This window comes from Nomascus leucogenys, chromosome 7b (assembly GCF_006542625.1).
Source record: "Nomascus leucogenys isolate Asia chromosome 7b, Asia_NLE_v1, whole genome shotgun sequence".
NCBI classification, from domain to species: Eukaryota; Metazoa; Chordata; class Mammalia; order Primates; family Hylobatidae; genus Nomascus; species Nomascus leucogenys.
Window position 1 is genome coordinate 63,072,760 of NC_044387.1, and position 16,860 is coordinate 63,089,619.

Here is a 16,860-nt window from a genome sequence, read left to right on the forward strand (position 1 = left end):
CAGTAAAAATTCTTCATAAACACACACACACACACACACACACACACTACATTCTACATTCCCTCATTACAATACTAATTTTTTTTCTAAAAAGTATTTTGTATACAATCCTTATTGATGTAGTTGATGAAACACTACATATAAAACACTAGAATGTCAAATATTGTATAGAAAGTATAGAACAGGTTAAAAAAAAGCCCTGCCTGTTTTTCTTTCTTAGCTCACAGTGCTAGTAAGCTCACTCTTATAGTGCTAGCATAGGAATCATTATGGTACAATTTCATTAGAGCCATATGACAATATCCTTCTTCTTTGTTTCAGATAAAACACAAAAGATACGGGCATTATTATTAGAGAAAGGACAGATAATTTAGCTGTAATACTTTGACAGTTGGTCCCTCCTCCCTTAAAGGGAAGAGGAAGACAGAAGGGGCTTTATCTGCTTCCTTCAGAAGCCTTGAATCATGTATGAGATGCGGTGGTGACTTTAAACACGGAGCAGTTTGTGTTAGTGATTTACAGAAGTACTATTTTATTTTATTTCTAACACAAAATGTAAGTGTCTGAATGCTTTAGGTAGGCACAAAAGGGAACATGAAGGATGTCTGAGATCATCAAGCCCAACAGGAAGATTAGGGTGAGAAAAGGGAGAAGCACTAATAACTGCCACACTGGAATTCCCAGGCTGATCCCAGGGACCAGTGAATATCACAGGTAGGGCCTGAAGATTTCTCGTGCCTTAGAGTCAGCAGAACAACTGTCTGAGAGTTGCGTCACATACAAAGGAGATTTGGTGGGAAAAACACACAATACATGTGCCCAGATAGAGTAGTCATCAACAGCTTTGTCTATCTGACAGATATATAAGTTGTCCCTTGGTACCCAAGGAGGACTGGATCCAAGACCCCAGAAGATACCAAAATCACACATGCTCAATTTTCTTATATAAAATGACACAGTGTTTGCAAATAACCTAAGCACATCATCCCCTACACTTTAAATTACCTCTAGATTACTTATAATACTTCATGCAATATAAATTCTATGTAAATAGCTGTTATACTATATTTTAAACATTTTAATAATATTTTTGTCATTGCATATTTATTTTTATTTTTTTCAAATATTTTTGATCTGGGGTTGATTGAATCTGCACACACAGAACACATGGATACTGAGGACCAACAATATATTACTTTCTGCAGATGAAGATTCAGCAAAGATTTACAGGAAAGGAACTTTTGGGATTCCTATATGTGGCCTCTTTCTCTGCAACAGGCACATCCCAGTTCTAGATCCCATGAATTCCCCAAAAGAAAAACAGACACAGAGGCCACCCTGCCCTACCAAGACTTCCATTAATGGCCTTTCTACAGTTGCAAGGAAGATGGCGGTGAAGGATAATAATATTTGAACTTGGCTCAATATTTATTCCCAATGAAACTGAGATTTTAAATAGTCTAAAAGCACTAGACCATGCTAAACATATTGAAAGGGCATGTTGATTGGCAACTTTATCCATTCCCCTATCCTCAATTACTAACTACTAAAGGTTGATGAGTGCTTCATAAAACTAGTAGTAGTTACTGAAACAAAACTATTCCATGTTTGTAGATTGCTGAATTGTGACTATAAATTAAAATTGCTACATATATAACAGAATTAGAAGACATTTTGGGAAGAATATTTAGTCCACAAATGTTTCTATATGAGAAGAGTAAAAAGATGAGAGCCACTTGACTGGGAGTGAATATATAAGCTAAAATTAATTTATCATTAAGTCTTGATATTACAAAAGTCAGGGATATATCTTAAAGTTAAGAAAATCTTTGGAGAAGAAACGTTTTTTTACTTCAAAAATAGAATTCATCTACTTAATTCATAAATCATTTAAAAAGAGGATCAGTAAGTTAATAGTCAGCACATCCATAATGAATTAAAAAGTGACAGAAATATGTTTAAGAAATTAAACTATCCTTTAACATTGACACAAATTATCCCTTGATTTCACTATGAAAGAAGGAAAATAATAGATTATATGGATTATGGATATGACCCAGCATGACAGTTCTTTCCTTCTTAGCAAATGGCCTAACCTCTACTCATACTCTTATAAAAGCTTTATGTTTTTTCCTTAAATAGAGCACAACTCAAATCATTCTTTGGCTTGCAATATGTCTACAGGAGGAATAAACCCATATGTCATTATAATCGTATAGATTGGATTTGTACTTTTGTTATGGAGCGCAACCACCGCCATACTACAACTCCATTCTGTGTCAAATACAGTTGTCTCAAAAATACAGGCAACAAAATATCAGAAAACAATCCAGTATGTTCAGACAACTGTGTAAGCAATGAAATGCAATTGGTTTTATACAAAATTCCATCTTGTTTTCAAGGAGAGAAATATATTTACATGTTTTGAAAAACACTTGTGTATATTTAATTGGCAATATATAGAATCATGTTGTTGTTGTTGCTGTTATTTTGAGACAGAGTCTCACTATGTCACCCAGGCTGGAGTGCAGTGGCACAATCTTGGCTCACTGCAACTTCTGTCTCCTGGGCTCAAGCCATCCTCCCACCCCTCAGCCTCCTGAGTAGCTGGGATCACAGGCACATACCACCATGCCCGGCTAATTTTTGTATTTTCTGTAGAGATGGGGTTTCACCATGTTGCCCGGGCTAAAATTTTTTAAACTTATATTCCTATGAAGAGTTTAAGTTACTTGAATATAGAATTATTTTGTATTTCAACAGTACCTATACATATTTCTTTAGCAATATGATTGTTTTAAGTATAGTACTGAAATCCTTCACAGACTTTGCCAACAACCTACTGTGTAATATATATTTTGAGTAAGGATGTCATATTATTTTAGTTCTCAAACATTAGCATGAATCAGAAGTCACCTCAAAGGCCTATTAAAACACAGACTCGGGGAGAGTTTGGTAGATTCACAGTGTGGCGGCCTGCGAATTTGCATTGCTAACAAGTTTCCTGGTGATGCTGATGCTGCTGGCCTGGGGACCACATCCACTTTTCAAGAATTAATACAAGAAACATAATTTTTATCAAGCTACTGACAAAAATTCTGAGACTTTTTTTCCAAATTGTAAGTAATTTGTTTAAAAAATCATTAACGTCCAAGTTATAATAAACTCTTTTTTCATTAATTACTAAAGAAAAATAGTTTTACTTACATTATTAACTTTTCAGGTAATTAACAAATTTAATACTCAAAGTATGCTTGCTGCCAAAGAATCTCCATGTACTTAAATTCATTTTGGCAAAAAATAATATTTGATTTGACATAAAATAATGTAAATCATAATATAAAATCTGCAAGTGACATTTTTTAACTATCCACACGGGCACGCATATGCCACTGTAATATTTGGATACCACATTCATTAGGTTAGGAAGACATAAACACTCTGCCACCTGAGCTATTTCACACTAAATAACAGAATATAAATCAGTGAGCAAATTGTTCATGATTACACAACAAATAGTAATAAGTAGACTTTGATTACAGTTTTTGGTTAAAATATTATAATTTTCCTACTTTATTAAAACTTAGCTTCTTATCATTGTGAATATCTCAACATATTTATATTATTTGTAGATGAATTCCAAATACATTCCCAGTTCTCTGATTTTGGACTGCTCAAATGTTATGTGTTTAATATGATGGGGAAAAGAAATGTAGAATTGAACAATGGACCCCTCCAAAACAAATTCCAAATGTGTAAAACACATTTTTAAAGGCTTGGGTGCCTTAACTTTTTTTGCATAAAATATTGCAATACATATATTTAATAAGTTAGTTCCCTCATTCACATTGACTTAATATTGTTTTGTGTAACTGGTATTATATCTGATGTTCTCCTGCATGTGTGTTCTATGTCTGATGTTGCTTATAAATGGAGACTTAAATCTTTAGTAAAGTCTTTTATATGGTTAAGAATTATACAAAATTTTTATCAGACTAATTAAAATGTCTAATTATAAGGTCCATATTTTTATTATTTGGCATTTTCCAGTGGCAATGAAATTAATGTCTCAGAATGAACAGCAGGACACATTCAAGAAGGCAATCAAGAGAATGATGCAGGTGTTGGCCATGCCACCTTGGCAATCAGTCTTTTTGGATCAGATAATTTCAAAATCACTCTCACATCCCCACCCCTGCTTCTGTAGTCCACTGACCTCTATGTCTGATCTCTTCTAAAGATTTATAATCAAGAAGCTATTATTGCTGTCTTCTCTAATTCGCATACTTACAATCAGGAGGCATCTTTTCCATAAATATCTTGTAATATTCTTGTAGAAGTTCGAAGTTTTCCTGATTAATACTTTCTTGCAAAGAGACATCTCCAAACCTACAAACAGAAGAAAGAAAGAAAATAGCTATGGGTTATAAAATGGTACCAAACAGGAACACATTTTACCTTTCCTTTTTAAATAGATTGGAATAATTTCCTAAGGAAAGAGTCTGTCTCATTTTTCAAGCTACAATGCACAATGATTTCAAACATATTCCAATCTCCACTGGCCCTGATTTCACTAATCGCTTCTAACACCTCAAATATCCTCACAATCATCATATGTGAACCTAGATAAAATACCATGTATAAAACACCAGTCTCTGTGCATGGACATAATTGATATCAGTTTCCCCATCCTACTCCACACCTCCGTGGCAGGGCTGCCTCCCTGTATGTGTTTTAAAAAACTTTTCTTACTATCTATCCAACCATCCATTTCACTTGTGGCAGCTGAGGGAGGGGACCAGAAGACCAGCACTGGACACCGGGCTGCACGCAGTCTTGCCCACACTGTCAACTGCTGTAGGCACACGTAGAGCCAGATTTCCCAGACAGTAGATCACTTCTGCCGACATTTTCTTCTATTCATACCGTGAAGTCAAATGGTTCTGTACACGTAGTCTTCCACCTCTTGTTCAAGACAAACCTGTGTACCTGTGTGTCACTAACCTTGTGTTCTCTTTGAGAATTTCCCAAGTTCAAACATAAAACTCACTTGTCTCCCTATAAAAGGATGCTGCGTAAATGGCTTCCAATATGTATCTTCATCAAAATCTGTATTTCTAGGTGTCAATAGAAAATTTCAGTGTGCATTTTCCAACTCCACTTCAAATATAATATAACCCAAAACTAAAACTGCTTCCTCCTTTGAACCATTTCTAAGCATGTCCCCAATATTTTGGCACTAATTCAGGTTCAAAATCTAGGCATCATTTTGGATTTCCTCTTTTCCTCACCTTACCCACTATTCCTCAGTCTTTTCATATCTCTGGTATCCCTTCCTTTTTTTTTTTTCTCAACCACTGTCATTATATACTAAGATATTTAATTATATCCAGTTTAGACTCTCCTAAAGCTTCCCAAATACCACAGAACTATGCCTCTAGTCTCTTTCACTTCCAATTTACTTTCTGGACCCTTGGCAGACCATTCAGTCTCAATGAAAAATGAATTCACTGATACAAAAAATATTTAACATCAACTATGTACCATACATTGCACCATGCAATAAATGTTGGAAAAATTAATCGAACATATATTTCATCATATCAGCTCACTGAACTTCAAAGCTTCTCTCCTCCCTGAAAGGATGATGTCTTATAGTCTCCCTAGTTTAGCATCTAACTTTCCACAAAGGCTTCCAAAACCTCTTGTTGGAATGTAGCTACAATGTCCTCCCTTAGCAGCAGTATTTCAATGCCTTTGGGACTTTTAACATTCTATCCACTCTTGACTGGAATGTCTTACGTTCCTTGATAGCTTGATTAATTCTGATTCATCTTTAAAGCCTGGCTCATCTCCTCTATGATACTTCCCCAACGGATTCATCTCCCATCTGTGAATCGCTTTTTTATGCACTATTCCTGTTCCTTCCACACCTTTAATTATTACATGAGCCAAACTGTAATGTAATGTTTGTTGACTTGTCTTCCTCACTGGATTACACCTTCTTTCAGGATAGGAAGCCGATTCCATGCTTCTTGTTACCCTCTATTCCTCTTATGTCTCACAGCTTGGCAGAGCAGTCCTTGGTACAAAGTCAGTGTTCAGTATCTATACTGAGTTGAACTTGGAGAACAGGGATACAGACCTCAAAAATGTAGAGGAGTTTCCACAGAATCTGAAATATATTCTTCTAACGTTTTCAGACACTGTAATCAACTGGTATTTAAAAAATACCATCCTTGCTGGAGTAACATTAGTGTTATGGAGTAAATGTTTGTGTTGTCCTAAAATTCATATGTGGAAGCCCTAAACCCCCAAATGGCAATGGCAGTATTTTGAGATAGGGCCTCTAAGGGGTAAAGTTAAATGAGATTATGAGAGTGGGCTCTTTCTTTCCACAGGCACAAAGAAGACGTTATATGAGCACACAGGGAGAATGTGGTCAGTTGTCTGACAGCCAGGAGAAGAGCCCTCATTGGAAACCAAACTGGCTGGAACCTTGATCTTGGACTTCCCAGCTTCCTGAACTATGAGAAATGAATTTCTGTTGTTTAAGCCACCCAGTCTACAGTATCTTGTTACAGCAGCCCAAGCAGACTAATAGTATTTATTTATCTAAGAATGGTCATATACAACATCTACATTTTGAATTTGAGTAAACAGTAGTGAAATACCACTTCTAGATTACATAGCATATCTAACATGTAGATGCTGCTGGTAAAGCTCAAAACTCAGAATCAGAAAAAGGAGGTTCAGAGAACAGAGAGTAAGCAATATGCTCAAATTAACAGTTGGTTGATGTCAGAGTGCTATTCAAATTCAGGCCTCCTGCTTCTCTCAGGGTTTCCCTACTTTGCCATTTTGCTCCTTTTCCAGTCTTGTGTGTCTTGTACAGCTTCCATGTGTGAAAAAAGTGCATTCTTAGTATGTAAGAGAGATGAGAAGGAAGGAAAGGACACTTCTGAAATAAAATGACTGGCAACTAAAACAATCACAATGACATGAATGATGCAAATTAGTCCATCTTAGAAGCCTTGGAAATATAATGCTGACTAGTCTTTGAAAAGTCTGTAAATGGAAGAGTCTCATATCTCTGTCAAGATCACAATCACAGAACTTATTAATTCCAATGCAAAACACTCTACTCTAGTATACCAAAGAAGAGGCAATTTGGAGTGCTCTTCCCCTGCTCCAAGTTGTATAGTTTATGCTCAGGAATACCATTCATCTCAAACATTGAATTTGCTGGGACAAATATATACAGATAAATAGAATATAATCTAATTCTAGACACTAGCTTTCAAAAGTACTGAAATATCAAGGCAAGGAATATGCTAGGTACTTTTAAACTTACCTGTGGGGCAGGGGTCACTTGGAGAGTGAATTATAGATAAGAAAACGTGTTGAATATTATAATACCAAAGACTATCAAACTCCCCAAATTGTTGCCTGTGAAGGAACTTCTCCAGCCAGCCCCTAAAGCCAAGATGATAACTTCTTTCTCTAAAATATTTCAAAAGTATGTTCTATGATCTTTTTTTGTTTGATTTTTGAGAAGGAGTTTCGCTCGTATCACCCGGGCTAGAGTGCAAAGGTGCAATCTCGGCTCACCGCAACCTCTGCCTCCCCAGTTCAAGCGATTCTCCTGCTTCAGCCTCCCAAATAGCGGAGATTACAGGCACCCGCCACTATGCCCAGCTATTTTTTGTATTTTTAGTAGAGTTGGGGTTTTGTCATATTGGCCAAGCTGGTCTCGAACTCCTGACCTCAGGTGATCCAACTGCCTCGGCCTCCCAAAGTGCTAGGATTACAGGTGTGAGCCACCGACCCTGGCCTGTTCTATGATCTTTAACTGTTATCTACGTTTTCTGTAATCTCTATATGTGAACCACGTAAGATGTAAAAATAAGTCTTTCAAAAAAAGAGGTTTTTTTTTTTCTTTCTCTTTTTTTTTTTTTTCTGAGATGGAGTCTCACTCTGCCACCCAGGCTAGAGTACAGTGGCATGATCTCAGCTCACCACAACCTCCATCTCCCGGGTTCAAAAAATTCTCCTGCCTTAGCCTCCTGAGTAGCTGGGATTACAAGCGCTCACCACCACGCCTGGCTAATTTTTGTATTTTTAGTAGAGACGAGGTTTCACCATGTTGGCCAGGCTGATCTTGAACTCCTGACCTCAGGTGATCCACCCGCCTCTGCCTCCCAAAGTGCTGGGAATACAGGCGTGAGCCACTGCACCCAGCCAAAGAAAAGTGTTTTTTAACAGTGACTTATGGGATCACAGTACAATCATTTGCTGACTGAGCAAGTCTAATTTAAAAAGCTAACATTACCAAATAATAACCATTAAAATAAACACACAAAAAAAGACTCTTTTTTAGATTAAAAAATTGATGCTATTATCTGTTTACAATATTGAGATATATATAAACATGAATTCTAAAATTTAATATACACATAGGTATTTGGAAACAAAGAAGGTTAATCCATGCGAATGCTTTATTTAGTATTGGCATCAAGATTTTCCTCAATGTTTTTGCCACATTTAAATTTGACTTGGGCCAGGATTCCTTGAATATGAAAATTTACCTTCTATCTCAAATAATTTGATGCTGATAAAAAGAAAAATGTTACTCATAAATCGATGTTAGTTCTACATGCAGAGACATGGGACTTCTCATCTTATGCTTAAAAGGAACAAAGAAAAATCTCAAGTGCCACTCTTACACCAAAGCTTACCTTTCAGCCAGAGTTTGCTGTTCATTGATTCCAACATTAAAAAGTACTGGATACACATGAAGCAACTGTCCTTCTTTAATCTGTAGAGGTAGTGACTCGAACATTCTGGCTGGAAGCTTGACCTCTACCACGTAATGTTCTCTAAAGAAGGCAGAGGACAAAGGGAAGAAACATTACTTATTTGTTTTGTGTTATTTTAGATTTATTGGAAGAAAACATTAAAAGGGTTGGAATATAGCACTGATTTAGGTTTCCGTTTGCTATATGCTTATATTCCTCATTCATTCATCTCCTTATTAAATTACTTGACATAAAAAATTGTAAGAATTCATTTATATGTGTGATTTCTCTACCTCACTCTGAATTCCTTCAGGAAAGAAATGTTTAGTTCATTTTTGTATACCCAGGGTCATGTGTATTGATAGCCTCAAATTTTTTTCTTTATTTAATTATTTTTAAAACTCAATCAGTCCTAAGAATAAGAACAATAATTTAATGACTGCCGTTTCAATACAGTGAAGCTAAATAAACCAAGTAATTTATATGATTTTTTGGTATGGCCTGTTTGTTATCACTATTGATGAGTGTTTCTGTTTATGAGGGGCTGATGGAAAGGTAATGGTTTTATTGCTTAGAGTGAAACTTTTGGGAATTCTGGTCATTTTGAAACATTAACATATCACAGGAGCATTTTTCATTGGAAATGTCCATTAACAACTACCCCTATTTTTTAATGTTGAAAATTTAAGTTAGGATTAATACAATATGATTAATCAGAGTAGCTACTTACATATTTTAAAAATTGTCATCTTCTGATACAGTGTGAATTGAATATAGAAATTTAGAAAGTTTTGCCCAGAGGTTGGGAAAATCCATGTATTTCAAGAACTATATAGAGTGGTGGCATTGTAAGATATGCACTGGGGAAACAAGCATAGGGCAAATAGTGAGCCTCTTTGTGAAAATCTTTTTAATTTCTCCTAGTATAACATTATTGATAAACAGTGTGGACCACAGACTCTGAGGCTTGTTTCTTTCTAGCTATGAAATAGAGACCTGGTAAATAGCATGAATTTAGCAAGCAGGGATGTTAGCATTACCTTCAGATGAATGAGCGCATTATTTTTCTTTAATTGCTCTCAGTGCCATTTACAATAGCCTGGCTAACAGTTTTTCAGGAATATGAGAAGCATCAATGAGTCAGTTCATGCTTTAAACTTGTTCTGAAGGTGAAACATATAATTTCTTTGTGATAATTTTACCAGCTTTATTAAGAAATTGATATGAATTCATGCATTTTAAGTATATAATTCACAATTTCAACAAATTTATAGAATTATACAATGATGACAATAATCCAGGTTTAGTACATTTCCATCAACTTAAAGATTCCTTGTGCCTGTTTATAGTCAACTGTACTACCACTGCCAGCCCAGAAAGCCACTCATCTATTTTCTCTCTATTTCCTGTGAATGAATTTTATTTTTCTGCACATATCCTATGAATTGATTCATACAGTATGTAATCTTTTCTGTCTGGCCTTTTTCACCTAGCACAATGTTTTTGAAGTCATCCATGTTGTGGCATGTATCAGTAGCTTATTCCTTTTAATTAGCGAATAGAATTCTATTGTATCGATATCACATTTTGTCGACACATTTGACAGTTGATGGACACTTGGATTATTCCATGATTTGGGGAATTGTTAATAATGCTGCTATGAACATGCAGGAATGAGCAGTGGTATGGAGGTATGTTTCATTTTCTCTTGGGGGTATGTCTAAGAGTCATATGGTAATTTTATATTTAACTTTTTAAGACTGCCAAACTGTTTTCAAAGTGACAATTCCAACAGCAAGGTACAAGGGTTCCAGGTTTTCCACATCCTCACCAACATTTGCTCTTATCTGATGATTCTAGTGCAAGTGAATTGGTATCTGTGATTCAAAATTTATTCTCCTAGTGAGGAATTATGTTGAATATCTTTTCTTGTATTTATAAATCATTCATATATCCTATTTGGTGAAATGGCTATTCAAACTTTTTGCCCATGTCTAAGTTAGGTTTTTGATGTCATTATTATTGAGTTGTAACATTTATTTACATATTCTGAATATGAGTCCTTTTTCAAATACAGGATATGTAAATATTATCTTCTAATCTGTGGCTTGTCTTTTTACTTACTTAATGGTGTTCTTTTGATGCTTAAATGTTTATAATTTTGATGAAGTCCTATTTATCTATTTTCTTCTTTTACAGGTCTTGATTTTTGTGTTTTGTCTAAGAACTCATTACCTAAACTGATAACAACAAAATTCTCCAAGTTAAAGGAGAACATTCAAACCCATCACAAAAAAAGATAAAAACCTTGAACAAAGACTAGACAAATGGCTAACTAGAATAAACAGTATAGAGAAGAACTTAAAAGACCTGATGAAGCTGAAAACCATGGCACAAGAACTACGTGATGCATGCCCAAGCTTCAGTAGCTGATTTGATCAAGTGGAAGAAAGGGTATTAGTGATTGAAGATCAAATGAATGAAATGAAGTGAGAAGAGAAATTCAGAGAAAAAAGAGTCAAAAGAAATGAACAAAGCCTCCAAGAAATATGGGACTATGTGAAAAGACCAAATCTACGTCTGATTGGTGTACCTGAAAGTGACGAGGACAATGGAACCAAGTTGGAAAACACTCTGCAGGATATTATCCAGGAGAACTTCCCCAATCTAGCAGGGCAGGCCAACATTCAAATTCAAGAAATACAGAGAATGCCACAAAGATACTCCTTGAGAAGAGCAACTCCAAGACACATAATTGTCAGATTTACCAAAGTTGAAATGAAGGAAAACGTGTTAGGGGCAGCCAGAGAGAAAGGTCGTGTTACCCACAAAGGGAAGCCCATCAGACTAACAGCAGATCTCTCAGCAGAAACTCTACAAGCCAGAAGAGAGTGGGGGCCAATATTCAACATTCTTAAAGAAAAGAGTTTTCAACCCAGAATTTCATATCCAGCCAAACTAAGCTTCATAAGTGAAGGAGAAATAAAATGCTTTACAGACAAGCAAATGCTGAGAGATTTTGTCACCACCAGGCCTGCCTTACATGAGCTCCTGAAGGAAGTGCTAAACGTGGAAAGGAACAATGGGTACCAGCCACTGCAAAACCATGCCAAATTGTAAAGACCATCAAGGCTAGGAAGAAACTGCATCAACTAACAAGCAAAATAACCAGCTAACATCACAATGACAGGATCAAATTCACACATAACAATATTAACCTTAGATGTAAATGGCTAAATGCTCCAATTAAAAGACAAAGACTGGCAAATTGGATAAAGAGTCAAGACCCATCAGTGTGCTATATTCAGGAGACCCATCTCATGTGCAGAGACACACATAGGCTCAAAATAAAGGGATGGAGGCAGATCTACCAAGCAAATGGAAAACAAAAAAAGGCAGGGGTTGCAACCCTAGTCTCTGATAAAACAGACTTTAAACCAACAAAGATCAAAAGAGACAAAGAAGGCCATTACATAATGGTAAAGGGATCAATTCAACAAGAAGAGCTAACTAACCTAAATATATATGCACCCAATACAGGAGCACCCAGATTCATAAAGCAAGTCCTTAGAGACCTACAAAGAGACTTAGACTCCCACATAATAATAATGGGAGACTTTAACACCTCACTCTCAACATTAGACAGATCAACGAGACAGAAAGTTAACAAGGATATCCAGGAATTGAACTCAGCTCTGCACCAAGTGGACCTAAAAGACATCTACAGAACTCTCCACCCCATATCAGCAGAATATACATTCTTCTCAGCACCACATCACACCTATTCGAAAATTGACCATGTGGTTGGAAGTAAAGCACTCCTCAGCAAACGTAAGAGAACAGAAATTGTAACAAGCTGTCTCTCAGACCACAGTGCAATCAAACTAGAACTCAGGATTAAGTCACTCACTCAAAACTGCTCAAATACATGGAAACTGAACAACCTGCTCCCGAATGACTAGTGGGTACATAACGAAATGAAGGCAGAAATAAAGATATTCTTTGAAACCAATGAGAACAAACACACAACATACCGGAATCTCTGGGACACATTTAAAGCAGTGTGTAGAGGGAAATGTATAGCACTAAATGGCCACAAGAGAAAGCAGGAAAGGTCTAAAATTGACACCCTAACATCACAATTAAAATAACTTGAGAAGCAAGAGCAAACACATAGAAAAGCTAGCAGAAGGCAAGAAATAACTAAGATCAGAGCAGAACTGAAGGAGATAGAGACACAAAAAGCCCTTCAAAAAAATCAATGAATCCAGGAGCTGGTTTTGTGAAAAGATCAACAAAATAGATAGACCGCTAGCAAGACTAATAAAGAAGAAAAGAGAGAAGAATCAAATAAACACAATAAAAAATGATAAAGGGGATATCACTACTGATCTCACAGAAATACAAACTACCATCAGAGAATACTATAAACACCTCTAGCAAATAAACTAGAAAATCTAGAAGAAATGGATAAATTCCTGGACACATATACCCTCCCAAGACTAAACGAGGAAGAAGTTGAATCCCTGAATAGACCAATAACAGGCTCTGAAATTGAGGCAATAATTAATAGCCTACCAACCAAAAAAGTCCAGGACCAGACGGATTCACAGCCGAATTCTACCAGAGGTACAAAGGGAAGCTGGTACCATTACTTCTGAAACTATTCCAATCAATAGACAAAGAGGGAATCCTCCCTAACTCATTTTATGAGGCCAGCATCATCCTGAAACCAAAGCCTGGCAGAGATTCAACAAAAAAAGAGAATTTTAGACCAATATCTCTGATGAACATCGATGCAAAAATCCTCAATAAAATACTGGCAAACCAAATCCAGCAGCACATCAAAAAGCTTATTCACCATGATCAGGTGGGCTTCATCCCTGGGATGCAAGGCTGGTTCAACATACGCAAATCAATAAACATAATCCATCACATAAACAGAACCAAATACAAAAATAACATGACTATCTCAATAGATGCAGAAAAGGCCTTTGACAAAATTCAACAGCCCTTCAAGCTAAAAACTCTCAATAAATTAGGTATTGATGGGACGTATCTCAAAATAATAAGAGCTATTTATGACAAACCCACAGCCAATATCATACTGAATGGGCAAAAACTGGAAGCATTCCTTTGAAAACTGGCACAAGACAGGGATGCCCTCTCTCACCACTCTTCTTCAGCATAGTGTTGGAAGTTCTGGCCAGGGCAATCAGGCAGGAGAAAGAAATAAATGGCATTCAATTAGGAAAAGAGGAAGTAAAATTGTCCCTGTTTGCAGATGACATGATTGTATATCTAGAAAACCCCATCGTCTCAGCCCAAAATCTCCTTAAGCTGATAAGCAACTTCAGCAAAGTCTCAGGATACAAAATCAATGTGCAAAAATCACAAGCATTCCTATACACCAATAACAGACAAACAGAGAGCCAAATCATGAGTGAACCCCCATTCACAATTGCTTCAAAGAGAATCAAATAACTCGGAATCCAACTTACAAGGGATGTGAAGGACCTCTTCAAGGAGAACTACAAACCACTGCTCAACCCAATAAAAGAGGACACAAACAAATGGAATAACATTCCATACTCATGGGTAGGAAGAATCAATATTGTGAAAATGGCCATACTGCCCAAGGTAATTTATATATTCAATGCCATCCCCATCAAGCTACCAATGACTTTATTCACAGAATTGGAAAAAACTACTTTAAAGTTCATATGGAACCAAAAAAGAGCCCACATTGCCAAGACAATCTTAAGCCAAAAGAACAAAGCTGGAGGCATCACACTACCTGACTTCAAACTATACTACAAGGCTACAGTAACCAAAACAGCATGGTACTGGTACAACAACAGAGACATAGACCAATGGAACAGAACAGAGTCCTCAGAAATGATGCCGCATATCTACAACTATCTGATCTTTGACAAACCTGACAAAAACAAGAAATGGGGAAAGGATTCCCTATTTAATAAATGGTGCTGGGAAAACTGGCTAGCCATATGTAGAAAGTTGAGACTGGATCCCCTCCTTACACCTTATACAAAAATTAATTCAAGATGGATGAAAGACTTAAATGTCAGACCTAAACCATAAAAACCCTAGAAGAAAACCTAGGCAATACCATTCAGGACATAGGCATGGGCAAGGACTTCATGTCTAAAACACCAAAAGCAATGGCAACGAAAGCCAAAATTGACAAATGGGATCTAATTAAACTAAAGAGCTTCTGCACAGCAAAAGAAACTACCATCAGAGTGAACAGGCAACCTACAGAATGGAAGAAAATTTTTACAATCTGTCTATCTGACAAAGGGTTAATATCCAGAATCCACAAGAACTTAAACAAATTTACAAGAAAAAAACCAAATAACCCCATCAAAAAGTGGGCAAAGGATATAAACAGACCCTTCTCAAAAGAAGACATTTATGTAGCCAACAGACACATGAAAAAATGCTCATCATCACTGGCCATCAGAGAAATGCAAATCAAAACCACAGTGAGATACCATCTCTAGCCAGTTAGAATGGCCATCATTAAAACGTCAGGAAACAACAAGTGCTGGAGAGGATGTGGGGAAATAGGAACACTTTAACACTGTTGGTGAGACTGTAAACTAGATCAACCATTGTGGAAGTAAGTGTGGAGATTCCTCAAGGATCTAGAACTAGAAATACCATTTGACCCAGCCATCCCATTACTGGGTATATACCCAAAGGATTATAAATCATGCTGCTATGGAGACATATGCACATGTATGTTTATTGTGGCACTATTCTCAATGGCAAAAACTTGGAACCAACCCAAATGTCCATCAATGATAGACTGGATTAAGAAAATGCAGCACATATACATCACGGAATACTATGCAGCCATGAAAAAGGATGAGTTCATGTCCTTTGTAGGGACATGGATGAAGGTGGAAACCACGATTCTGAGAAAACTATCGCAAGGACAGAAAACCAAACACCACATGTTCTCACTCATAGGTGGGAACTGAACAATGAGAACACTTGGACACAGGATGGGGTACATCATACACTGGAGTCTGTCGTGGGGTGGGGGGAAGGGGGAGGGATAGCATTAGGAGATATACCTAATGTAAATGACGAGTTAATGGGTGCAGCACACCAACATGGCAGATGTATACATATGTAACAAACCTGCACATTGTGCACATGTACCCTAGAACTTAAAGTAGATACATATAGAACTCATTACCTAAACCCAACTTACAAATATTTCCTTCTGAGTTTTCTTCTAGAAGTTTCAGTTTTAGCTCTTACATTTAGACCTATAATCTATTGTGAGCTAATTTTTGTATATGTGTACATTCTTCTTTTTCCATATAGATAAACCAATTGTCCCAGCATCATTTTTTGAAAAGATTCTCCATTCTCCATTGGATTACCTTGGCAGCTTTGTTCAAAATCAATTGACTTTAAAGATAATAGTTTATTTCTGGACAGTAAATTTTGTTCTATTAATCTACACGTATATACTTATGCTAATACTACCTTGTCTTGATTATTATAGTTTTGCAGTAATTTGTGAAGTCAGAAAGTGTAAGTTTTTCCACTTTGTTCTTCTTTTACAAAATGTCTGGGTCCTTTGCATTTACATATAAATTTTAGGTTAGGCTTGCCAATTACTGCAAAAAGACTACAGAGATTTAGATAGTGATTGCAATGAATCTATAGATCAATTATGGAGAATTATTAAACAATATTGAGTCTTCTAATCCATGAACACAGGCTGTCTCTCCATTTATTGGATCCTATTAATTTTTCTCAGCAATATTTTGTGTCTTCTGTGTACAACATTCAGACTAACTTTGTAAGTTTATACCTATTCTTTTCTATGTGATTATAAGTTAGACTTGTTCATCTAAACCACCACTGTTTCTGACAACTTTCAGGATTGTGCTATTTCCTACTCCAATCCAAGTCAAGTCAGCCCCCTCTGTTAGTGAAGCTGCTGGTGTTCATGGCCTTGCCCTAGGAAACTGTGTTCACAGGGCCAGGGTTGATGGGAGCAGTCCTCAGCAAAATGCCA

At 36.5% G+C, this 16,860-nt stretch overlaps 1 protein-coding gene across 5 annotated transcripts in view; it reads right to left on the minus strand.

Moving 5' to 3' along the window:
* INPP4B (inositol polyphosphate-4-phosphatase type II B) overlaps positions 1–16,860 on the minus strand; it is an 837,221-nt gene that overhangs the window by 81,324 nt on the left and 739,037 nt on the right. For all 5 annotated transcript variants that reach the window (XM_003257752.4, XM_030816186.1, XM_030816183.1 and 2 more), the window contains exons 22-23: positions 8,739–8,879; positions 4,292–4,389 (exon numbers count right to left, since the gene is read on the minus strand). In XM_003257752.4, the coding sequence (XP_003257800.1) occupies positions 4,292–4,389; positions 8,739–8,879 (239 nt within the window). The remainder of the gene's footprint in view (positions 1–4,291; positions 4,390–8,738; positions 8,880–16,860) is intronic.